The sequence below is a fragment of the Apis cerana genome, linkage group LG16, assembly GCF_029169275.1.
Source record: "Apis cerana isolate GH-2021 linkage group LG16, AcerK_1.0, whole genome shotgun sequence".
NCBI lineage: Eukaryota > Metazoa > Arthropoda > Insecta > Hymenoptera > Apidae > Apis > Apis cerana.
The window spans coordinates 962022-989757 of record NC_083867.1 but is presented as its reverse complement, the minus strand read 5'-3'; the positions used below and the strand labels follow the sequence as shown (position 1 = coordinate 989757).

Sequence of the window (27736 nt, the reverse complement as noted above, 5' to 3'; positions counted from 1 at the left end):
CTCCAAAAGAATTGCTGCACCCTCAGTTGTGACTGGATCGTCGCGGTGAATTGATCATTTGTTAAAGAAGTGTATTAGTTTAAAATTGAATTTTTATACTTTATTATTATAATTGTGCACATAATTTTCATATTCTTGATAAATAACGCAAACCCTTTTAAGTTAAAGATGGCAAATACAATGACAAGTGTGGATAATTGTTCGAGATATAGAGAAACGACGCATAGCTTGACAGTCGGTCACGAAGCGATCGATTTTGAAAGGAACGCCGTTCTTCAAAAAGACGGAATAAATCGATCATACGCTAACATTAGGGAATAAAACAAGATAAAGCAAATGGATACCTAATACAAAACACATGAAATCAGTGATTGTATTATCAGTGGCAATGAGGACGCGCAGATCGATTAAAGAATTAGAATAGTTCTTTCTCTCTTTCTCTCTCTTTCCCTTTATATCTTTACCTTTCTTTCTCTACATCTCCCTTTGAAAGAGAATGAAAGTGTACTAGAAAAACGTGACATCCAGTGCATTACTCGTGATTTCGTTTTCTTTTACGTGATTCGTGTATTACGTGTGCTTACGAACGCGTGTATGTGCGTTTTCTAATACGTGTATGCGCCTCTGCGTGTGCATGCGCGCGCGCGCGCGCGTGGTTCGGCGATGTCAGAAGTTCATCGTATGAAAGCAATTGTCGGTTTTGTTCGATAAGAATGGGGCTACTGGTGATCGACCGACCGGACGGTTAGTGCTTTAATGTTACATTATTTCACGTTACTACGAATATACGTGTATTAATCGTGAATATACGTGATATACACAACTTGTGTACGAATACACACAGGCATATACTGCGTGTGCGTGGGTGGGTATTGGATATAATGTGGGTGTGGGTGTGCGTTCCTTGTACGTACAGACGTACGCGTATTTTGTGGTAACGTGTAATGGCATGGAAATGAGGCGCGCGCGAGTGTCACGCCGAAAGATACGCCTCTCGCCTGGAAAGCTACTTTGTGCTCCAAACTCGAAAGGAGAATCCTCTCGCGAGTGGCCGCTCTTACCGGTTTAACCTCATCGACATCGAGAGTGCGTGTTTCTTGTGATTTTGATTCTATTTATCCAAGTTTCGGATTCGTCTGTAATTTCGCATCCAATTTTGATCAGCATGCGTTAACATCAAGTTTCCAAGATTGTAAAGGGTTTCGTTCGTGATTCACGACCTTCCCCAGAATCTTTGGGTACTCGAAAGAAAAATGCGCAACGAGTGGCTAAGAAACTTGTTCGCGACAGCAATTTTCGCCCTTATGGTACATGGTAAGTTAAATATTTTTTTTTAATCTTCTTCACTCTTATCATCACTCTTATCTAAAACTATTAACACTTTTTTAATACTCGTTTCGTTATTTTCATCGTTTTTTAAGCTAATAAAAAAATATAATTTATTATTTATTATCTGTTAATATTATTATCATAGTGAGATAAATAATTTGACACATTATCATAAAGATACATTTTTTATTTTTCTACTCATTAATTCGAATTCAAAAAGAAGTAAAAAATTTTTTTTTATTTATATTATATTGAATAAATATAATTGTATTATGTGAAAAATTATTGATAAAATATTTATATGAATATGTAATTGTATTTATATGTAATTTAATGCAACGAATCGATAAGTTCATAGTTTACTGAAAATGAGTTCAACTAAAGATATGTATTTCTTCTTTTACGACGTCTTGTTCTCGGACATGTGATAACAAATGAGCGCAGAAACTGACATAAATGGTAATGTTTGAAGAATTAAAATCGAGGATAAATCTTTTGTTCAAGTCGATTTCATTACATAAATGCTAAAAACAAAGGTCGTGAAATTGGAATGATAATAAATTATTAACGTCATGCTATGGAAAAATCGAAAATGAATTTGATTTTTAATAGATAGATATGTAATAGAAATTATTTGAACATATCGATGAAAAATTACAATTTTTATTATTTATGTTCTTATTTTAAGTAAAACACATTATTATTATTATTATTATTCTTTCTTTATTATTTTATCAATTTAATTTGAATTTCAATTAATACATACATGTACATAGTTACATATATAGGTACATTTTTTATAAATATTTTAATAAATTTTCTTAAAAATTTTATCTCAAAAAATATATTTTTTTTCGAGAAATATATTTTATATTACTTATTATTATTATACTTATTATTAATATATTTTATATTATATTATTTTATAAAAAGAAAAGAAAAAATTTAATCATAATTTAATTTGTTCTTCTATTTAATTAATATATTGAATAGTCGTGAATAATCGATGAATATTTATATAATGTAAACATTAAATAATTGTCGATATAGAAGTATATAAGCAATCGATACACAAGTCGATATGCATCTTTATAGCATATACGTATTAGTCAATGATGATAAAATTTTGGATAAGATTTTTTATATTTTGGGAAACGAAACTTATTTTATCTTTTGTAAATCCATTATCCATTGATCAGATTAATTAGATCTAGATTTTATCGAAAGATTCAAAACTAGTATATATCTAAAAAATTATATTTCTTTGTATTCCTCAAATAAAAATGTAATATTTTTGATATTGAAATATAATAAAATCATTTAAATTTAATCTTAAAATTAAATCTTAAATCTTAAATCTTAAATCTTAAATCTTAAATCTTAAATCTTTCAATAATTTTAAATGTATTATTAGATATATATATATGTTATTGATATGATTTTTTTATTTATTTTTGCATCTTATAAGTAATCTTATAACTAATTTTTTATGCTTTATGCTTTATTAAATAAATAAATTTTTATTAATTTTTCATAATTATTTTTTTTTCATTCTTTTAAAATTTTATTTTATTTTATTAAAGGTTATTATATTATTACAATATATTTATCGAAAAACATTCAAAAGAATTTATAAGCCTGTATTCAAATAAATATATAATTTTCTTTTCTTTAACAACTAGAAAAGAATGAAAGATTTTATATTTTATACGATGAATTTAAATAAATAATAAAAAAAACTATTTCTTTTTAAGTTTGTCAAAATTTGATAATAATGTAAAATAATATAAAAGTTGTAATAAATAATAAATATAAAATGTGTAAGAATATATTTTATTTAATACCGAATAGATCCTATGTATACGTATGCATATAGTTCAAAACCATAAATAGGCAATACGTTCAAGAAAGGTTTTGCGTTGATTGTGCTCTAGTAAAAAGACATGCTTGGATGATAGACATTGGTTGGTCTATTTTTGTGGATGGAAAGTCTCGCGAAGATAGCCGAGTATAGCCGATGTGAAACGAAACTATTAGGTTATGCACAACACTTGGATAGAAACGACTAGCTATTCGAAGTAAATCTGTATAACAATGGGTATTTAATCTAATAAAATCGATTATGTGATTACTTAATTATTTAAAATGATGAAAAATAGCTGTTTAAAGAATGAATAAATAAAATATAGTAGGCGTTTTGTAATTGATCGAAATAACCTATAGCGATATAGTGAAAATTGATTTTATTAAGCAGATTACGTATAAAAGTGTGTGATTTAATTTTCTTTGACGTAATATCAGTTTTCGATATTGCTTTGAGTGAGCGTATAATTCTTCTAATGAATTTTTACTATGGAAATTAATAATGATAATTAAAAATACGTTAAATATTCGAATATTATATTTGTATTTTCATATCTATATGTACATTATGTAATTATATATGATTAAAATTAATTCTATTTTATTGTAAGAATAAGAATCATGTACATTGTATATTATATAAGATAGATTTATATACAATATATGTAGACACATGTTTATCGATTATTAAACATAAAATACAAATTCAGATTGCATACATTGAAAACTTTCATTTCAAATATTTTTATATACTTAAGCCAATTTTAATCATTGTGTTGTTAATGTCTAATATAAAATACGTAAATAAAGAAAAATATAATATTTCATTTTTGATTTTCAAAAATATTAATAAGAAAAAAAGAAATTAGTTCTCATTTATTATTTTCATTTAAAATATTCAAATTAAAATATTTCAATTAAAATAATTTAATTACTTTAAATATATAATATATAGTAATTGTAAAAATATATTGAATCAAATATAAATTGTTGAAAATATTAATATAAATTAATAAAATATTTAAAACATATATATAGAAGACATAAAAATTCGAAAATAAGTTAATTTTTTTACATTGATGGATATTACCTATAAAATTGAAAACTTAGCGATGTAATATATAAATTTAACATTTATATTATATAAAATATTAAGATTTGTTCTATAATATAATATAAAATTATTATTTAATTTGCAAATGCTAAATAAAGATTAAAGAAAAATATATTATTTTTAAATATATAAAAAATAATTAGCATATAATAACTAGCATATTAAATGTCTATAATATATTTATATAATTATTATATTTATAATTATATATTTATTAATTTATTAATATTTATTTCTTGGCAGTTATTATTAATATATTACTTTTATATTTCTTTTATACATATATATATATATATATATATATATATATATATATATATATATATATATATATATATGAATGAAACGATAATAAAACTATAAAATAAATATCTACATATTTTATTATTACATAAACATTGAAAACAAAAAATATAAAATTAAAGATATGCAATGATAGCATTAATCAATTTCAAAAATAATACTATCAATAATTTAAATTTCCTATAATTTTTTCCCATAATAATATAATAAATGCTACAAATATTTATTAATTGAATATTTATTAATTGAATATCAACAACTAATTTGAAAACAAGTAACTTAAATGGATTAAACAGCTTACAACGTTAATAAATAACAATTAATAATAAAAAAATAGAAATATGTAAAAAAATTATAATTTTGTATTTAGTATATACAATTCATGAATGTATCGATTTTTCCAATAACATATTCCTCTTTAATTAACATATTTATCAAATATTTTTCAATTTTCCAAGATATATTGAAATATTTCAACTTCCATATATTCTTTTTAAATAAAATTTGAAAGCTTTATATATAAATTTAATTTATTTTTCTTAACGTCACAAAAGAAATGATACAAAATTTTAGTTTTTATACATTTCGAAATATTATATAGAATATTTTATGCAACAAATACGGATCAAATCGTTTTTCTTAAGTATTATTCACTTTCGCATAAACGTAAGTTGATATATAGAACAGAATTGTTAATAAAATTGATATATTGTTGATAAATGAACATAACGAACAGGAACGAATAGAAAATTAGCGGTAATGGAAATAGAAGTCGATCATCGATTCTCTTCGAATAATAGGAAGCTGCTATTTTTTCCACAACTTTGGCCAGCCCTGCTCTGAAAGAACTCGAGTAGGGTGTGTCGGTCGAACCCTCTTCGAAGGTTCCGTGCGTCTTAGGTTTCCCTCACGTCTCAAGGAATTCAATGGTTATTCCCGTTTCGTCTTCTACCTTCCCCTCTTACAAGAATATCCTTCTTAGGGATCGAAAGTAATGAAACTGTTTCTTTCTTTCTTTCTTTCTTCCCCTCCCTCTTTCTTTTAATCCCTCTTTCTCTCGCATACGAGGTCGCATACACGCGCATGGTAACTTTAGGAAATTTGAACTTATCGATTTCGTGAATATATATTTATTAATTGTAAAAAATTATCAGTGAAATAAGATATAATCAAATAACAAAAATGTTAATACAAGAACGTTTCAAAAATATATATAAATGATATTTCTCGCGAATATTTTATCGGTTTATACCTTTGGAGACTTGCCAAATACACTTTGGTACTTCGTACGATGTGTTTTTCAACCTATCTTCTGTTCTTCTTCCTCGTCCTTTTTCGTTCGTCTCTAATTCCACTTCCACTTTTTTCTGAATTTTAATAATATCTACGCCATTTGTTCTCGAATTCCACATTTCGTTTTATCCATCCTTTTTATAAACAAGTTCAAAGAAAGACAATTTAAACAGCATTAAAAATATACGCGAGGAATTTCGAAGAAAATAACGAAAGAAAAGTTAAATCGAAATGAATTAGAAAGAATGAAAGAAGAACGAGACAAGATGATAATTAATAGCGGTATCCACACATCAGTACAGCAGTATCCACAATGAAAAAAGGAAGCGAAAGAAGAGGGGGGAAGGAACAAGAAAAACGTCGAGGGAAGGAATGTTCAGTTGACGAGGGTGGAAATGAAGGTAAACATAAGAGAGGAGAAAAAGAAAACAGAAGATATAGACGAGTGGCGAGAAGGAGAAAGTAGAGTAAAACGTTAATCATCGTGTAAGTAAATACATATGGTATAAGTATAATGTAAGTGTAAGGTATAAGGAGAGGATAAACGATTTACATAAGAAACGAAACGAAATGCGAAGGAAGGGAAATCCACAATGGGGGAAAACGACAAGAAGCAGAGCACAGCTGGCGGGGCCTTCTGAAGACGAGGGAACGAGTAGAACCGAGAGAGAGGTGAAGCGCAACAGCGGCAAATCAATACTCACATTGCAGTCGTGAAGCCATAAGCCAAGTCATCGTGTGTGCGAGAACACCGTGCCTTAATCTCTCTATATTCTCTTCATAATCTATATATTATTGTTTATTTAGCCGTTGTTGAAATTAATATTCACGAGAGTCTGTTTCAAATTGTTGGGCCACGAATACATTTGAGAGTAAAACTATCAGAAGTTGTTCTCAAGAGTATTCCTCAACGCAAGTGGACATTGCGTTGAAAGTGACCATCTAATAATAAAGTTACTGTCAGATAGTGAAAATTAATATCGGCTGTTTACGAGAAATACTCTGGAGAATTTGCCTTGAAAGTTTTACTGTCAAATGTACACGCACCTTTAGGTATAATATTAATCGTATATCTATAATCTATACGCGTAGAAATATCACGTCATTTAAATCATTTAAATCAATAAAAAGTCGAATATATGATTATTTAAGATCGATATAATCCATATAAAAATATCATCGACAATTGTATCACGCGAGTTCATATCTCGTTTCTTGATTTATGTTTATTGTTTTATGGCACATAATTTAACGACGATGGAAACTTGAACGGGACTACTTACTTAACCTAATTGCTCGAAGCCAGGGAGATCGTAATATAGAAAAGAAGAAAGAGAAGTGGAGAAACGCGAGAAGAAATAATAATAAAATGAGGAGAAACGAAAAAATGAGGAGAAACGGAGAAGCAGAGAAGTGGATATGATAAAATACAAAAGAAATAAGAGTGACAGTGGGTTGGCAAGGCAGGTTGCTGAGATAGCTTGATTCGGAGAAGGTTAGGACTGAAATGAAACGAGATGCCTCGGGCCTACTGGGCGCAAGAACTGGGAGTTCGTTCACGTGCGCTCACGACTCTGTTCAACAGCGAAATATGAAAACTCCGGAGGCGATTTTAATTTAGCCACAATGTCTATTGTTTCCGAATACTGAGGCGAGAGGACAAAAGAAAAATGCGCGAACGTGTGTACGCGCATATACGTTTCGCTACATATACAAACGTACACTGTGAAAGACATTTATGGAGCGCGATAAAGATTAAGATATTGTAAAAGTATATGCCGAAACAAGAAAAACGAATCATTGTGTGAGAATCAAATTTGTTATTTTTTTTATTACTTAAATTTATTCTTAAATTTATGTTTATATTTTTTCATATATATGATTTTCAGATATAACCAAAAATGATATATAACATACAGCAGTTTAAAAGAAAGTCAAAACATACAATTATATATCTATTAAAATTTTATGTATTCTATATATATTTTTATATATAAATATATAATACATATTTATTAATATTTATAAGTAATATAATGATATAAAATTACTATTATATTTAAAATATATAACATTAATATTATAACTATTTTTATTTTTAAAGATATTTCTAAAAAGAATTTATTTAAACAAATAATAAATTGTAAAAAATATCAAAATGTGTTATCATTTTAAATAAATAAAAATAATAAATAATTTTAAATAAATAATTATGATATATTAGTATAATAAATTAATTAACTATTTTAAAATGTATTGCAAAGCTAAAAAGATTGAGAAACACTGATATATAATACTTAAGAAAATTTTTTTATCTGAAAGATTCTTTCAATACATATAATTAATATATCCATCTTCTTATGTATTTATGTATTATATATTATGTATTAATATTATACATAGATATACATACAAGCATATTATATGAAGCATCACGATCATGTTCTTTCATATTATATATTTTCCAATTTCACTCCAATATACTTCAATATACAAATATGTACATATATGTACATATATACACAATTACTAACAACCAAAAAGAGCTTTAAAAGAACAGACTTTTTAAAGATGAAAATTAGTTAATTGACAAGATGTTCATATATCTTGGAATTTGAATGAATGTTCTAACAGATGTGAAATGTTTCTCAAGTAGTTCCGCCTCAGACGTTCATGTTCGAGTAGAATTTGCAGACTGCGCGAACCGATTGTAGATGTACTCATGGTCTATAGGTCGTATCTGTACGTTCCAAGAATATTTTAGAATCCCTCTAGCGATATCGGGATAGTTGAAATAGCTTCGTTCCAGTATGGAGTCTGAAGCAGGTAACATAAGCGTATCTATCTTCATCGTGCAACCAACAATTTAGAAGCTATGTTATACGTTGTCGAATTACAACCGACCTAAATAAGCGCACGTTTGTAACTGTGTATATGAGGTATATACCAAGATACATGTAACATGAATACAAGTACAATCTACTATAATGTTTTACAGTCTTTTCTTCTGGTTAGAACCTTCTTTTCCTATCTTCAAATACTAGTTCCTCATATAAGAGGAGGAAAATTTGAAAAATTAGCGTTAGAAATACTTAATTAAATTAATTGGTAAAAAGATATACACATGGAATATGCGATTATGTGAAAGTAAACAAGTATTGAAAGTTATTGTCTAACGTCACATATTAGCGCCCTCTAGAAAACACTTGGCGTTATAAGTTGAAAACCACTGCTATAGAATATTGCAATTTATATATTATAATGAGAAGAATAAGTGCTAAAAGTTAATATTAATAAAATATGACAAATATGACAACGCTTTCTATGACAAAACACTTGGTAAGAGGAATGTGATTCATAATTGTTGGGGTTAACATCACAGCGCCTCCTAGAAATCGCTGCTGTAAAGTATAATAACGCAATTATATCAGAATAAATAAATATTAAATATCATTATCTAAATACGACAATTGACAACAGCCGATTTTTCTTCACAAATCATCGACGCGTGAAGCGACCTCTAGAGAGCTTTGTCCTACAGATTGAGAACCACCATCGATCTAATACCCCAGAAAAAGAAAGAAAAGAAGATTTTTGTTTCGAGTGATATGATGAATAGAAAATACAATAAGATCGAACGTAGAATTGATATTCTCTCTCTCTCTCTCTCTCTCTCTCTCTCTCTCTCTCTCTCTCTCTTATTTCGATTACCTTTAATGCGAATCGAAATTCTGGTTTCAGGGCAATTGAGATCACCGCGTATAACGGAACATCCTTCGGATATAATCGTGGCCAAGAATGAACCGGTAACATTGAATTGCAAGGCGGAAGGTAAACCTCAACCCGTGATTGAATGGTATAAGGACGGTGAACTGGTTCAAACATCACCGGGAGATGCAAAATCTCATCGTGTTCTTCTTCCTACGGGGTCTCTATTTTTCCTAAGAGTAATGCACGGGAAAAAGGAGCAGGACGGAGGAGTTTATTGGTGCGTCGCGAGAAATCAAGCAGGCTCCGTTCCAAGTCGAAACGCAACCCTAACTGTTGCAGGTAAGTCTTTTCATTCTCTTCTGTTTGTTTCGCTTTTCGCGGCAGCTATATTTTCGCGCAGTAGCTCGCGAAAATTTCTTATATTATCTTACGAGAAAATTTGTTTAATCCGAAAATCGTAACTTTAATAAAAATTTGTAATAAATATGTAGAGTATAATGGATTTTGTACGACGTAAATTTTTTTTGAAAATCTTTTTAAGAAAGTGAAACTCTCGCATTCTTTCAATATTTTTTAAAATAGCATATTTGTATACATTACATTATTAAAAAATAATATTTTAGAAAATGAAAAAAACATTGATTTAAGTCTTTTAAGATGAAATTTTCTTTTAATTTTTTAATTTATTAATTTTTTTCTCTTTTATTAACTTTTCTAATAAAAATACAATATTTAATTACAATTAAAGAAATAATAGATTTTAATTTTCAAAATTCATTTTTAATGGAATTTTTGTTCCAACAAGCCATCGTGTCAATAATATTAGAAAAATTGAAAAACTTGATACAAATCTATTTTTTAATAAAATTATACTTGTTGTTATATATTTTTATATGTTGTTGATTAATTAGACAATTATACAACTTTTGGAAATAATGAATTATTAAAAGAAGATTGTATATATTGAAAACAATTAAAAAGAATAAAATAGATTGACTTTGAATCCATCTTTTAAATTTTATTTTTGGAAAAAAAATCGATCATGTCCAGAATTTAATTCAGTTTTATATAATTTTCTATGAAATCTTTAAAATCTAGATTCATATAGTTTTTACATTAAAATCTTCAATTATACTAATAATTCCACAATAAAAACTATTTTGAAATATATTGTACTGTTAATCTCGAAAAAATTAAGAGAATATTTGCATATATAATCCTAACATTATTTTAATTTACTATTTTCAAAACTTAAGTCTAACGTATTTTATTATTTATTATTTACTATTTTTTATTTATATAACATTCGAATAATTTCATGAGTACATATATGAATTATATATATATGAATATGATATAAGTTTATATTTAAAAAAAATTGAAAAAACAAATAATGTATATAATTTATAGTTTATATAAAATATTTCATTTTTAATCTAAAAACACAATTATTTTTTTAAACTATAGATTGCTTTAAAAAAAATGTTTTAAATAAAACTTAATATAACTGTTTTGAAGCAAATATTTTAAGATAATCATAAATTTATTTCGAGTAAATATATTTTATTTTATTTTAAAGATTTCGAGACGATTTTTATTTTTTTAAATGGATTATATTGTGCTAGTCGATACATGTAATTCCTTATTTCCTGCAAAAAATTTTGTAAAATCATTAGTTTAAATAGAGATAAATAAAGATTACAAATAAATTATTTTTATCTTGAACTTTATAAAACTTATCATATAAGAGATAAGATAAGAAAAGCACGAAATTATATATCATTCATGTCTTATTCATTTCTTCATTTTCAAATTTTACAAAAATTTTTTCTATAAAAATCGATCGAGTGCATTAAAAATTACTTAATTCCGTTTCAAAAAACAAAGAAGTGAAGTATCTGTAAAGTACGTCTATCTAGAAAAGACTTGACCTTCGTGAGATCTTTTGAGACCAATTGAAACAGTGTAAATTCCTTTTGAGACAGTGAAAATTCTATTTGAAATATTTTTTAAAACAACTTACAATTTTAGAAATATATTTTCTGAAAGATTTAAATGGAATTATATTTCAAAATATAATGGAATTCCATATGTTTTGATTAATTAAAATTTTACTTTTAAATGATGTTCATAATTTTGAAAATGATGAAGAAAATCATTCTTGAAAATCTAACAGAATATAATTATAATTAAAATTAAGTAATAAAACTGTGAATGTAAAATAAAAATCTAATCGATTTTTAGATTGAATAAATTTAGAAAATAAAAAAAATATAAATATATTAATAATAATAAATAAATAATAAAATTGACTAATAATATTTTTTATTTTTATTTATAAACAAAATCATATTCATAGAAATAAATTTATAAATATAAAATATTTTTGAAATAATAGAAATATAAATTCTTAAAAATCTAGATAAAAAAATAAATTTACATCATTTACATAATAAATTTTTTAAAAAATCTATATATAACGTAATATAATTGGTAATATAACTAAACAAAAAGTGATTCTGTAAACAGTGTAAAAATAAGGCAAAGAAAGAAGAGTAAATTTTATTGTTTAAAACTTCATTTTCCATTAAATTTAAAATTTGAAATCTTTTCAAATATAAATAAAATTGATTAATTCTCAATCGAATATGATTGAATTATTAATAATAGATTAATCTAAATATGAAGAGTAAAAAATATAAAATTTTTTTTATTTGAAAATTTTCAAGAAAATCAAATTTGAATATTCGTCGATTGTACAATTTATTGATTTTATATATATATATTTTTTTTCAATTTCAATGTTTTAAAAAATAAAGATTCAAACAATAATATTTTATTCTATTACTTATCACTTTTGAATTATTTTCATATATAGAATAATCTCCAATCGATAGTTCGTTCATATTTAATCAGGAATTAACTTATTACATTTATATTAATTTATTAAAGTTTTAAAAAATGCTTTACTCGATAAAAGAAAAGAATATTGTTCTTTTTTTTAATTTATTTTTATTTTTATATAAAATCATTTCCTTTGTTTTATCTTGTATAATAGATAATTATGAATAATATATGTGATATAATATAATTTGATCTTTATTATTTCCTTTCGAATAATCAATCAATGATTGAATCGTTTCAATATTTTCCGACAAGAAAAACGTATGTTGTGTATACATCGGTATGTCACAAATACATCTACATAAACACATATTATTATAGATGTTTGTGTACGTAACACGAAGAAATTAAAGTAGGCTTGATTTGTACGAAATAAAGAGCAAGTCGATTACGTTCGAACAAACGTAGGGCGAAGCCGAGTTTGTTTAAGGCAAATCGATATTCAGGTGAAAGGAGAAGGGGGTAGGAAGAGAGAGGAGCAACCCTACCACATCGAATGGAACCTATCTTCTTACTGATATATCATGATCGCTGAATCGACTTGCGATTTTGTTACGTTTATTATTTTTCTTCCTCTTACGTATGAATTTATCGAATCTCATATTAACCATTGCTTCTGTGTTTGGTTCATGTGCATACATACACACACACACACGCGTACACACACACACACACATACACACACACACACGCGTACACACACATATTAACATTACAGTAATAAGCAATAAAAATAAGTAATTAATTGAAACGAGATTTGTTTAAAAAAGTATAACATAGTAATTAAGTAATATCGTAGAAAAAGCAAAGATTAGAAATTAATGGGAAAATAAAAAGAAATGGTAGCAGAAAGAAGAATGGAAATGAGAACGAAAATAATAATTAAAAAACGTTTTATAAACAATTTAAAATAATCTTATGCTCACGTGGCTATTGTACGTGCAATTACAAGGTATACGTATATACACGCGCGCGCACATATACGTAGACGTGCGAGCAAAGAAAGAGTGAGAGAAGCGGAGGGGAAGGAGAAAAGAGAAGGAGAATAGAAATCGATACGGAGCTGTATCTACACCGAGCGTATGCTCGGCCAACAGGGTTCTGTGTTGTGCGACGTGATGCAGCATAGCTTGTCATGAGGTGGTAGTGTGCTGCATACGATACATGTGTTCATATGTACGTGATTTTTTTAATGGAACGGATATCTCATCTTTCTCGATTTTCTTTAATCTCGCCTAATTGCCGAAACGAATTCTTAATCGCGTTGTTAATGATTTTCTATCGTATCGTATAACATATGTATTACGTATTTATCCAAAATTACTGCACTTGTATTTTATTGATTTAAAATCAGTTTTATTTATCTTATTATTGATTTTTAATTAATTAGATCTATATATTATATGTATATATTAAGTCTCCTTCTATATACTATATAGAGAGATAGTAGATAGTATAATGCATTTTTATCTCTCGCACTTTTTTTTCCTTCATGTCAACGTGATAAACTAATAGAAAGACAATATAAATTACGATCATATTATATCTATTTCATCGTGTTAAATTTTATAATATGATTCTCTCGGAGAACGTGCTTCGTTATTTACACTCGTCTTGTTAATTTTATCAGAGAACTTTTATTAGAGAATATATTCGAGTATTCTTTATTTTGCTATTTATTATTAAGTTTTGTCGCATGAACCTGATATTCGAGGCTGGTAAAGATGGCGATAGCAATGGCCGTAGTCGCAAACGGCCGACAGTTATGGCCGACGACTATGAATAAGGCTTTGTGCTGCGAGTACACTGTTGAATCGACTCGCACCGAAATAAACTGGTCGAGATCCAAAAAAAAGAAAAAAAGAGTAAAAAAAAAAAAAAATTAGAAAAGGAGAATAGGAAGTAGATAGAAAAAAAGATAAAAATAACATGTAGACGCATGTGAAAAGAATATTGAAGATTCCAATCTTGATAATACGATTATTTTATTCATTTTTATTATCAATTTTGATTGCTTTATCTATTTTGATACTTACCAGAACGATAAAATAATAAAAGGAAAAGAAAAAAAAGGAATCACCATACGTACAAGCTATTAATACATTCAAATTCTTTGGAGGAAATATGATATATCCAATATAACATATTTAATTCTAAAGAATGAAAAATTGAAGAATGAATAAAGTTTACATTAATCAAAGTGAAACATAGAGACTGTTCTATTTCTATTACATAATCGTTTCGTCCTATTTTTGTTTTGATTCGTCTAACATAAACTTACTTAATAACTTACAACTAAATAAGCCTCGATCGACATTTTTATGTACCAACTTTAATTTAAAATCAGTTTTCCAAAATATATTCTAATTTTTTTCGACGATTCTCATATCGTTTCTCATATTCTCGCAACTTCGAGCTGCGCTTTAACCGCTTATAACTTAACAATTTAAATAAATAAATTACTCAATATATTTATTTTTGTGTGTGTCCTTGGAATCAACCCTTCAAAAATATCCTAACGAATATACGTTAACACTCGATATTATTAAACGTCTATCGTGGAATGTATGACGAATATCTTTAAAGGACATTGGTTCGTATCAATGAAGGATGACATACACGTTATTTGCACGGGAATAAATTCCTCCGATTGAAACTCGAATCGATACCTGATCGATTTACCGAACTTGTTTACCGAGCTAATGTCAACTCGGCCGGTCAGATAAGCCGGTCAAGAAGTGTTCGATCGATTTCCAGTTTTTTTTTTTTTTTTTCCCCGTTTCTTTCCTCGACTCTCTCGCCTCGGCGAAATAACACCTATCCATCGTTTGCTTGCAACCCTCTGCTGTCCGGGGGACCCCATTCGGGGTCCCTCGTTCGCTCCATCCACCGCGTATCGATTAGCCGGACGGCATAGTACCGCTGTGCCGTGCCAGGGTTACTTCGCGCGGCTTTTAGGGGAAAAGAGGAGAAGAAAATGAGAGCCGGAGGGTTGGAAGAGCAAAAGGGAGTAAGAGGCGAGTGTAGAGAACGAGAAAGATATGGGGCGAGGGGGGAGGGGGGAGATGGTTGGGATAGAAAAAGGGAACGGTGAAGGGAGAGGTATGGGGCGGAGAGCGGGGAGGTGTTACAGCTTTTAATCCCAACGGAGGACAACGTTCTATATCGACGGATTCGTTGATACCAAGTACCGGCACGATAAACGTTTTCCGCTTACTCCGGTTTTTCCAAAGTCGAAAAGCCAACGGATAGTCACTTTACACGTACACACATCGATATCACTTCGTTCGAATGTATCACGTGTACGACGAAAATTAAGTTTCACGGGAGGCAAGAAAATTGATTAGTTTGGTCTAGTTTCATACAGGGTGTCCCAGATATTTCGGTTTAGATTTGTGCACGGTGTGCAGTTTGCATGGGTAAAATGTCATGTAATAACCAAATAATATGAGTGGTTTTAAATTGTAAAAATGTAAAGATGTAATATGTGTGAAATATGAAAAATATTATTTTTCTCCGCTCATCGAGATATGTATAATATTCATATTCTCTGTTGATAATTACAATATATCCATAAAGATATAATATAGATGAGAGTTTACACTACTCTTCACGATTTTGTTATAACTTTTTATAGTATATAACTACACTGTAAAATATTTATGGAGTTTTTGTCGAATGACATTTTAATTTCGTTCTTATATACAGTGAAGTAGTACAATATAATGCAGTGGCAAAGTTTGGAAGGAAAAATCTGAAATAGTGTTTGTCTTATATAATATTTCATATATTATAATTGTCTTGAATATTTTTATTAATTTGTTGTATGAAAACATAAAAATAAAATATTTAATTTTATAAATATGTATAATTTTAATAAAGTATATAGTTATATATAATTAAAAATTTGTTAATTTAAAATTTGAAATTATATATTTCTATAATTTGAATAATAATCAATTTATTAATTGTTTCATTACAAAAAAGCAAATTATTTATTATAAACTATGTTTCAACGTTAAATTTGAACGATTTCTTAAAAAAAAAAATTTCTTTTCATACAATTTTCAAACATAACATAATTAAAGGAAAAAATAATCTATTATTAATAAGAAAAATCTAAATTATCAATATTAACGCAAAAAATAAATCAAGGAATAATAACAATCAATATAATATTTTAATTGCAATAATGATCATAGGAATATAATAATTAATTAATTGTGTAATATTAATTGTAATTATAATAATATGATGATAATAACTTGATAAAGATGTATTGAATTTGAATGAAATTTTGATTATTTTACTGTTTCAAAAGTTTTATTAAGATATTGATCATTTCATTCACAACAATCCAATAAAAAATTTGTATAATATCAGATGGAGACAAATTTATGTTTTTATATTATTTATATATTGTTTCAATTATATAAATAAATATGTTATTATACAGTTATAAATAATTATTAAATCTAATATATATATTTTTAGTTAATTATAAATTAATTCTAAAAATATTCCTCTTAATGTATTTTCTACATTAAAATTATTTAATTCACAAAATTCGAAACTTTATATAAAACTTTATAAAAAATTTATTAAAATTTTTTTAAAAATTATAATAAAATAGATAAGAGATTTTAATTAATAAATGCAGTATAATATATTGATATCTTCATTTTAATACGTGAAATTAGCATATCAATATGTTTCTTCAGATATATAAAAAAATTAAAAAGTTTATTATTGTTTTGTTGTATTTATTAGAAAAAATAAATTAAGTCTTATTCTAAACTTCTAAAAAATATATAAAACTTTTTAACTTTATTTAAAACTACTATTATTATTTTTTTAACATTATTATTTATAACAATATTTGTTATCATAGATATTTATAGACAATTTATATCTTTATATAAAAATTAAAGAGGATATAGAAATATTTCAAATATTTAAATATATCTTAAAAATTAAAAAAATAATAAATAATAGAATATTTTAATTAACATAATTAATATACACTGCTTTATATCCCGTTGAAAAATATCCGGATTCATATCTATTTTTTTAAAAAATGTATTTTAAATTGTAAATTATCTACATAAAAAAATTTTCAGTATTTTTATGTTACATATGATTATTAAATCTATGCATGGATGAATAATGTGACATCATAAAATTAAGTTGCAAGTATTAAATTTACATAATATTACATAATAACAAAGAAACTCTTTTATTGTTTGAGAAAATGTATTTCCTGAAATCTTTCAATTTATTAATTTTATTTATACTCATCATAATATACTCATCATAACGTATCTATTTTAATCTCCGGAAGCAATTATTTTTCAAAAATATAGGTCGTTTCAAAAATGTTTCGAATAAAATTTACATTGAAGAGAGAAATATTATAATGGTCACAAATCTTCTTTAAATGGACGTGCTTCCGAGATTTCAAAATTGACCTTTGTTTTTTTAAATGAAATCATATAATTTTTAATATTTCCTACGAAATTTAAATTCCTACAAAAAAGTATAAGTTTTTTATACTAAAAAATCATTATTTAAAAATTTATTTTAATTTAAAATTCGTAAAATTTATGTGAAAGACAAGAAAAGCATAAATCGAAGAATAATCGCGTGATTCTTATATTTTATCATATCGAGTTTCACAATTTAAATTAAAATATCAATTAAATCAATTAATTAATTTTTTGACATAAATAATTTAATTTTTTTTCAATAAAAAATAATTCAATTTAATTATAAAACATAACGAATAAAATTTTTAGAGAAACAATGAGTTTGATGAATTTTGAAATTTTAAAACATTAAAAGCATAATTTGATTGAAAAAACATAAAATCTTCATATATTCACCTAAAATATATATACATATATAATAATTTATGTATATATATGTATAGTATATTCCTTTTAAAACAATAAACTTTATTTGATTCATTTTCTAAGGGATATATAATTTGCAAAATGTTACAATATGCGTTTCAAAACTAAAATGAGATATTCTATAAACTTAAACTAAAAAAAATATCTTTTTAAATTTTTCCAATATAATAAATTTTTTAATAATATAAATATATGTATACATATATGAACAGATATACATCAATAAATCACATATTTTAATTTTAATATACTTAAATATTATTTTTATAATAAATAATTTCTATTTCTAATTTATAAGAAGAATTTTACAAAAAGATAATGAATAATTCTAATCAATTCATATTTTGTATATTATTAATGTTACAAATCAAACAAAAAGAAAGATATTTATAAACGATATACATAACATATTTGCGTCTTTTTTATAAAAAAATATAAAATGTTAAAAATCAATGATTTATAAATTATTCAATGATTTCTTAATTATCTTTTGAGTAAATTAATTATTGCTTTACTATAATTAAAAAATTTTGATTGTATATATTTTATTGAAATATATATTTTTATATTTTATTGAAAAGATTCAGTATTAATTTGCACGTACGTTTTATTTTTTAAACATTCTTGAACGATTTTCACTTTTTCAATGTAAAAGAAAGAATTTTTCAATTATACGAAATAAAAAATTAGAATAAAATTTGATGAATATAATGAATAAAGAAAAATATTTCAACTGAATTGCAATAATGTAGTAATATGTTATTAAAAATATTTGCTTTGGAATAGAATTACTTTTTTTTAAAGTTATAATCGTTTTATTTTAATTGCTTAATTTTATTAGATATAATATCTTTCAATATTATTAATATTGCACAATTAAATTATAAAAATTCATAAATAAATATTATAAATTAATTAATAAAATCTAATACGAATTATATACATAATATATTAATTTAGTAAACGAAATAATAAAATTCTTAATTAGATTTCTGAAATAATAAAGTACTTTACTATTTTATTGAAAAATAATGAAAATTAGATTCAATACATTTTGTAACATTATTATTATCATTATTATAATTAATTATTATATAATTTTATTATTTTACAATTAAGTAATGATTTATAAAAATTATTTATTATAGTTAATTATTTATATACATCAATTATTATTTCAATTATTTCAATATTGATTATAATCTATCCTTTTATTTTACATATCTATATTTAATTTTTTATGTAATCCTTACAGATTTTCCTTATGATAAATTGATCTGTTCTTTTAATATACTCTTTTCGAAATTTCTTTTAATATAATCAATTTTTACATTAAATTTTAGCCTTGTTTAACGAAAACTATTCAAACTCAATGTTAAAATATAATTTATAATTTGCATTGTTATAATAAAATATGTAAAAAAAATTTATAATAATGATTAATAAGTTAATTTTAAGTTTTAAATTATTTAATAAACAAAAATATTACTATAAACGGTATACTAAAATCTAAAAAATTTTATAATACTTTTATAATTAAAATCGAATTAATAACCTAACTTACAGTCGTTATATAACATATAATGTATGTAATATGTACAAGTATTCGTATTTCAATTAGTAAAACAAATTATTATTACATAAAAAATATATATTTTTATCAGATCCATTTGAATGCTACATTTTTAAATTGAAATAAAAGACAAACTATTTAAAATATTTCAGTTTTCTTTATTTTAATATAAAGTCAATTTTATGACATTAATTATAATAAAATAATATCGTTCTCAACCTTTTTTCACAAGCTCGACTCATTTTACTTAATTTGCCATTCTCACATAAAGATGATTCTGTTTCGTTAATAATGGATATTATAATATTATTTTTTTAACTTGTTTCGTAATCGATTTTGAATTATTAAATTTTTAAAAAATTTTACAAATTTAAATTGTAAATTGTTGATCTTAACTATAATCATTTTTTTATAAAATTAGGCATTTATTTAATTTTTTATTATTTCTTTCTTTTGATAGATTTATAGCATGTTGTGCTTTTATTTTTATATCAATAATCCGAAAAAACAAGTTGAAAAACAATATTTCACTATTAATGAAATCATTATTACGCGAAAATATAATATGAAAAATTAAATATAACGAATCGAGAAAAAAGTCTTCTTGTGAAAAAAGTCTAAAAAATTACTTGAATTATTTGTGTTCTATAAATAAATTTTATATTAAAATAGAGAAACTAAAATATCCCAAATAATTTGTGTTTTATCAAAAATATGACATTCAATTTGAATAACTTTATTATAAATATTATATATTATTTTTCTCTTTATTTCTATAAAATATTCAATCAATCGTACATTATTTTCATATACAATTCTTCCACATTTATCTTAATTCATTCTTTTTCTTTCCCTTTGAAAGATTAATTAATTGATTATTGATTGCTCGTCTTTTTATTACCTATTAATAAATTTGTCACATGTGTACATGTAACACTTTAATTCCTCCTCAGAAACCAATATCACTTTACACATGATGAATATTAATTTTTGATTCTACATATTGTACGCGAAATTTTTTTGTTTTCAACAAAGATTCTTCTGTATAGTAGCTTCCATCTTGTGGAACTTTTAAATAGCAATAAAGAGATCACAGATTAGTTCGAAAAATGATATTTAACATTTATTATAGTTCTAATACAATTAGATTGTAATATTTTATAAAAATAATCCTCTCTATTTAACTTGAATAAGAGAGGATTTGATGATATTTTGCAATGATGAGATTGTGTTAATTTTTCTTAATTTACACAAAAAAGAATCACTATTTTCAATTTGAATTTTTTAAAAGTGGACCATAGAAAAATTAAAAAACATTGATACCACGAATACGAAAGTATATATACATGAAATAAATGTAAAATATAATGTATATATTACATATTATATGAAATTAGATATTATAATGAAAACTTAATTCTTGTGATCGAATTTCTTCTTAAATAGCAAAAAAGAAAACTTTTTATTTAAATATTTAAATAAATATTAAAATAAAAAACTTTATATTTAAAGACTTATACAAAGTATTATATATTTTTCCTGTCAAATTATAAGTTAAATTTAAGAAAATTTAATCAATTCTCGACTAAATGTTGGTAAAATATTATTCTAATGTATGAAGATAAATAAAAAATATAGAATAAAATTTTTAATTTTAATAAAAAACTAATTTTCGATTAATTAAATGAATTTAAAAATTCATCGAGTATCCGAATATCGGATTATTTTTTTTCAATTTCAAAAAATTTGAATGAAAATATTTTATTATACATTTTTTAATTTCGCATTCATTTTCGTAAAATGAGCTTTTATCGATAATCCATTCCTATTCAATCGGGAATTAGTCATATTCTCCGACGTTTGACACGTTTTCAATTAGAATTTTTCTCGAAAACGAAGGTTGAAACGAAAAAAATGTCATTTTTCCGATTTATTTTTACACATGAAATTACCTGCTATCCAATTACATCCATTAATATAGAAAAAGAGAGAACGAGACGGGGAAAGTATGTCTTTATCGATTACATTCATATATAGGTATGGTACATATTCAAACATTAATCCATTGATTGTACGTGACAAGATTCAAGTCTGTCTTTTGTTCATATTACATTCAAAAGATTCAAGACTTTTTTCTAGCATTGTGCTTATGGTAAACTAACTTCCGTTCCCATTCTTCCATAACTTGCAGTACAGTGTAAGTCTTAGCTGGAAGGTCATGAGAATATAAGAAAATGCACTCCAAGAATAATATCATACGTCGGAGAATGAGGATGCAAAGAATATATCTATGTAGAAATAAGAATATACCCTTTACGTAGAAATAATGAAAGATTTAACATAATCCGTCTTCATATGTGCATATTTATTTATATATTTACATATATATGTATATGTATGTCAAATTACATACATCTAAGATCATAGAAGTATATATTACGTGTAGAGAGAAAATATGATGACAGGAAAAGAAAGAATCTTTGTTTCTTTTTTTTTCTTTTTTGAGAAAGAGAGAGAAAGAATATAGTTGACAAATTCTTGTCACGTGTACTTATACAGGGTGTTTCATTTTAATTTTTAAATTAAATGTAATTAATTTTCAAATTATAGATTGTTTAAAAAAATGTTTAAAGTAAAAATAGATTTCATGGTGGTCATAAATCTTCAGATTTTAAAATGTTTATTTTTTTTTTAAACATTTCTAATTGACGAAGATTGTTGTTTTCTGTATATTAAAATAATTTGTATCAAAATCATTATTTTAGAAAATATTTTAACTTTTATAAAATGTACATAAAAGGTATAAGAATATAGTATTTCTTATTATAACAAGTTTATCAAAATATAATAAATATTAAAATATCTTCTAAATTAATAATTTTTCTATGTATAGAAATTAACATGAAACAAATAATATATTATTATTAAGAATATATTATTATTATTTATAAAAACACGTTTAAAAAATAGTAAAATTACTATTTCAAAAAATGTAAAAATTTTTGCTTTATGAAAAATTTATATCATCTTCTTGGAAATAGAACTCTTGAGAAGCTGTACGAGCGGAGGTGTTGTTCCCCTTAGTAACAGCTGAAACACTGAAATTATTTTCAAATGATCGGTTATAATCTTTTAGATAATGATCCAAAATGACGGCTCTTGATTTTTGAAAAAAAAACAAGAAATTATACAGATTTCAATCATAAAAAGATGGAAATTGACGAATCATAAAAATATATTTGATGAAATTTAATTAGCAAAATTTGCATTGTTTGATGTTACTCTTTTATTTACATGCTCTTATAAAAATTGTTGTTTTATTTATATTGTTTATATTATTTCAATCAAATTGAAATTAATATTAGAATGAATATATACATTCTAAATAATAAAATAATATTTATATAATATTGCTAAAATTGAATTTCTTTTTTGAAATCATTATTTTTTAAACATATTTACATTTCGTATTTATATATTTATTAAGTTAAAAGCAAGCATTGAAGTTTACCGAATTAGATGAAGCAAGGTGATACAATGTGACAGTGTGATGAAATTATTTGTCTCTATCTTGCTTCATTTAATTTCAATTGCTTATAAATAACTTAATAAATAAATTTTAATTTTTGTATATATTTTGTTATGTACATATTGTATGTAAAAATACAAAATTGAGATATATTACGAATAATAAAAAAATAGTATATTTTTTATCATCTAAATTATGGATAAATATGGACCATTTTCAGTCGAATTTGATGTAAATAAAATATTTATTTTTCGTTTAATTGAAATGCAATACCGTCAAAGATGATAGTGTTTTATTTTTTATTTTTTTTATTTTTTAGAAAAATAAAAATAAAAATTGAATTTTTTTTTATAGATGATATTATAATACATTTCAACAACATTATATTATATATTATATATATATATATTATATATATATTATATTTTAGATAATAACGTTAAAATTAAAAACTTTTTATTTGAAATATTATTATTTTATTGTAATATTAAAATAATTAAAATATTATTTTATTATATTTCAATGAAATATTTAAAATAGAAGTTGTATAATTAATATCAAAAAATATATTTATATATTTATAAATATATATGAATTTATATTTTTTCATAACTTCTAAGGAAAACTTTTTTTAGTTTTTATCATTTGAAAAAATAAAAATAATTATTCCTATGTATAGCGAATAACGAAAATATTTTAAGTCTAATTCGAATAATACAAGAAAAATAAATTTTTAATTAACTTATATAAATAAGAATATTTTGGATATTATGAATTTAAATTTACAAACTATAATAACAATTTTGTATGGATTGATATTTGTAGATATAGATTTTATATATATTTTGTGAGGATATTCTTATACAATAAATCATGGAATAACTAAAATACAATAACAATTAAAAAAACTAAAAAATAAATTCGTCTAAAAAAATAATAAAATATAGAATACAATGTTAAAAAAAATAATTTTTAAATTATTTAAACCAAATATTTCATGAAATTTATAAAATAAATATTATTTTTAATCTACATTCAGACAAAAATTTTTTATTTTCTTTAGTTTATTTCGATACTATAAAATATTCCATTATTTGTAATAAAATCGAATAAGAACTTATTTAAAAAAAGGAAGAATAATATTTTTTCGTATAAAGCTTCATTTTTGAGAAAATCAAGTTTGAAAATTTATTAAATATACTAATTATTCTAAGATTCGCATTGTCACATTTCTATTTTTGCTCGTATATATTCATGAACATGAATAATGTTATTATTTATTTTCTATCAATATTATTATCATTTCATATTATAATATTAGATATGGAATAATTTCATAAATTTTTTTTTATTATCTTTAATAATTATCTTCTATTTATGCAATTTATCATACGATGATATTAGCATAAACTGCATTCATATTAGCGTGACTACATTTAGTATATGTATATATAACATATGATTATTTAATTTACCTATAGTAGATAGTTGTAAAAAATAATTTTATAAATAAGAATAATATATTGCTTTTATGTTTCAATTAAATTTCTTTATTAGCATAGAAACTATCTAAAATTTTGACTATAGTGTTATATAATTATATACTTTAACTTTATTAACTACATAATTATATTCTTTAACTTCAACTAAACTATTATTATGTAATGTTCGTAATTTCAAATATTTAATTTTATGAAAAAATAATATTTGTTTTTAAATCTTTGACACTTTTTCTGTTATTTTTGAAATATTTTTGACTCAATAAAATCCTATAAAAAGAAAATAAATGGTATGAAATCCAACAACTCGAAACTTATATTTAATACACGATAAGTTTTCTCGATTTTCTTGAAAACAAAGTTTTCGAAACTTTTTCCACATGGACAAATTTTATTTCTTCTTTTCGACCTATTTTTTGAAGTATCATCTCCTTGGTTGCAAAACTCGGGAAAATAGATTTTTGAAATAATATTTACATAAGAAGATAATATTTCAAATATGTGTATATATATATATCAATTCATGTAAGTATTGTTTCGAAATAAATATTTATTTCATTGAAATATAAGAAAATAATATTTCAAACATTTCATAACATTTCGAATAAACAATTTTTTAATTTTAACATTTTACATTTTATTTTATTACTTTATAATTTATTGAAGTCATTATTACATATAAAAATATTTATAAAATGTTCAATTTACATGAACAAAACATAAGATTTTTAATTTTTATATTTAATTTTATTTTTGTACTTGTATCTCTTTTTTTTTATCCACTATTTTTTATTTTCATTTTCCGAGTGTAAATATTTACTCATGATTTGAAGCATTAAATGAAATAGTATTTTCAAATAGCAATTCAAATTTCACATTGCTTATAAAAATATTTTGTTTTAAACGATTTTAAATTTTTTTCCTACTCTATTCGGTTAATACATATAACAGAACGCTACTGTATCTGGATTGCAAAACATTTTTGCTGGTTTATACATGTATATTTATTCTAGATATAGAAACCTACAAAGTTACATCAGCGTCTGAATATTTTCGTTACTATATCTATCTCGAAAATCTATTTTCCTCTGCTTATTTATTTTACGAAAAAGAATATAATATTTTGAATCGATACGATTCGAAATATCTTATTTCGTTTTCTTTCGTAAAGGAAAACATATTTGCACGATTTGGCACGAAATGAAGCGTGTTATCATCTTTTGTCACGAAACTAATATGTTCCGAGGAAAAATAGCGTATTTCGTTTACAGTGATAAAAAGGAATACATTTGGAAGGTTGCCTATAAAAGAAACATATTTCGGTTGATTACACATTTCGTTTATAACAAGAAAAAGAATTATAATTGAATGGTTGGCGATGAAATCTGTTGTAATCAGAAAATTTGATTTGTTTGTAATGTATAGGAGTATGATGTGTTAATTCTTGCCACAAATGCCACTACTCAAATATGATTTTTGTTTCTATCGATAAAATATGTTTTTTATGTAATTTTCATAACAAGCTATCGTTTTTATTTTATTTTTAATTTATGATTTGACTAGTAATAGAAAAAATCCAAAATAATTTTTTTATATTGATTAGAATATTTGAATACGATTTGTTATAAAGATTTGATTTACAAGTTGATTACTAATTTTTTTATATTCATTATTTTTTCTGATAAATTGAGAAGTTAATATTAAAAACAATCCTTATCGATTTTATTCTTTTTTCAAAAGAATAGAAAAATATTTAAAAGTCTTTAATTTTTCTTGAATAAATTTAGATTTTCTTTAACAAATTTATTATATACAATTATACAAATATTAAATACTATCTATAAATGATATCTATAATTATTATTACAATATGATGAATCTTATTATTGAAATTGAATAAAAATTGGTTTTGTTATGAATTCTTCAATTGTTAAAAAAAATAATAAAAACATTGATCAAAATATAAAATAAAATCTTTGATGAATTTTTAGATATTATGAATATTTTTATAAATAAATTTTTATAAATAAATTACTATTTACTTATCTGTTTCTAATTTTTCATAAAATAGATATTATTAATATAAGTATTTAATACTCGTAATCTTTTATATCATGTAATCCAATGAAATTTTTATTCTGATAACTTTTAATTAATTACTGATATTTCTTAATGCTTTCTATAATTAAGAAAAAAATAAATAAATTAAATTATTTTATGGAATAATATTTTCAACAAATATTTTCCAATTTGAAGAAAAAATATAATAATTTATAGAAACACAATATAAAACAAAGATCAATTGTTTCATGCTTCTCTTTTTTAAAGAAAGTTCTAAAAAACTCACTTCGATTATACAACAACTAAAATAGGCTCTTAACTTACGCACATATATAAGTATATATTTATTTGTTCATACAAGTAATCAAATTGTAATTGACCGCTCGGTATATTTTTTTCCTTCCTAACCTACACACAGATCTTTCTATAGATTTACACGTTTCAAGTGGTAAAGAGTAAATGCTGTTGAAACAACGGCTCCATTCAGTTCGAATGGTATAGTAGGTATTTCCGGCGTGGACAGCTAAGTTTGCAATGCACAGTCTGAGAGTCGCGGCGCATACAAACGCTTATCGCAACACACAATCTACGAACACCGATAGATATCGAACAGCCACAATTTTCATCCATGTCGCGTTTTGTTTT

At 24.0% G+C, this 27736-nt stretch overlaps 1 protein-coding gene and 1 long non-coding RNA gene across 2 annotated transcripts in view; both read left to right on the top strand.

Annotated features, from left to right (window-relative positions):
* The first annotated feature begins 13 nt into the window (after positions 1–13).
* LOC107993677 (roundabout homolog 2) overlaps positions 14–27736 on the top strand; it is a 49336-nt gene continuing 21613 nt past the window's right edge. The window contains exons 1-2 of the mRNA XM_062086243.1: positions 14–1314; positions 9644–9952. Of these exons, the coding sequence (XP_061942227.1) occupies positions 1254–1314; positions 9644–9952 (370 nt within the window). The 5' untranslated portion in view covers positions 14–1253. The remainder of the gene's footprint in view (positions 1315–9643; positions 9953–27736) is intronic.
* Positions 5144–8055, top strand: LOC133667454 (uncharacterized). The gene is made up of 2 exons (XR_009832989.1): positions 5144–7706; positions 7792–8055. It is a non-coding gene; the product is annotated as an uncharacterized LOC133667454 (long non-coding RNA).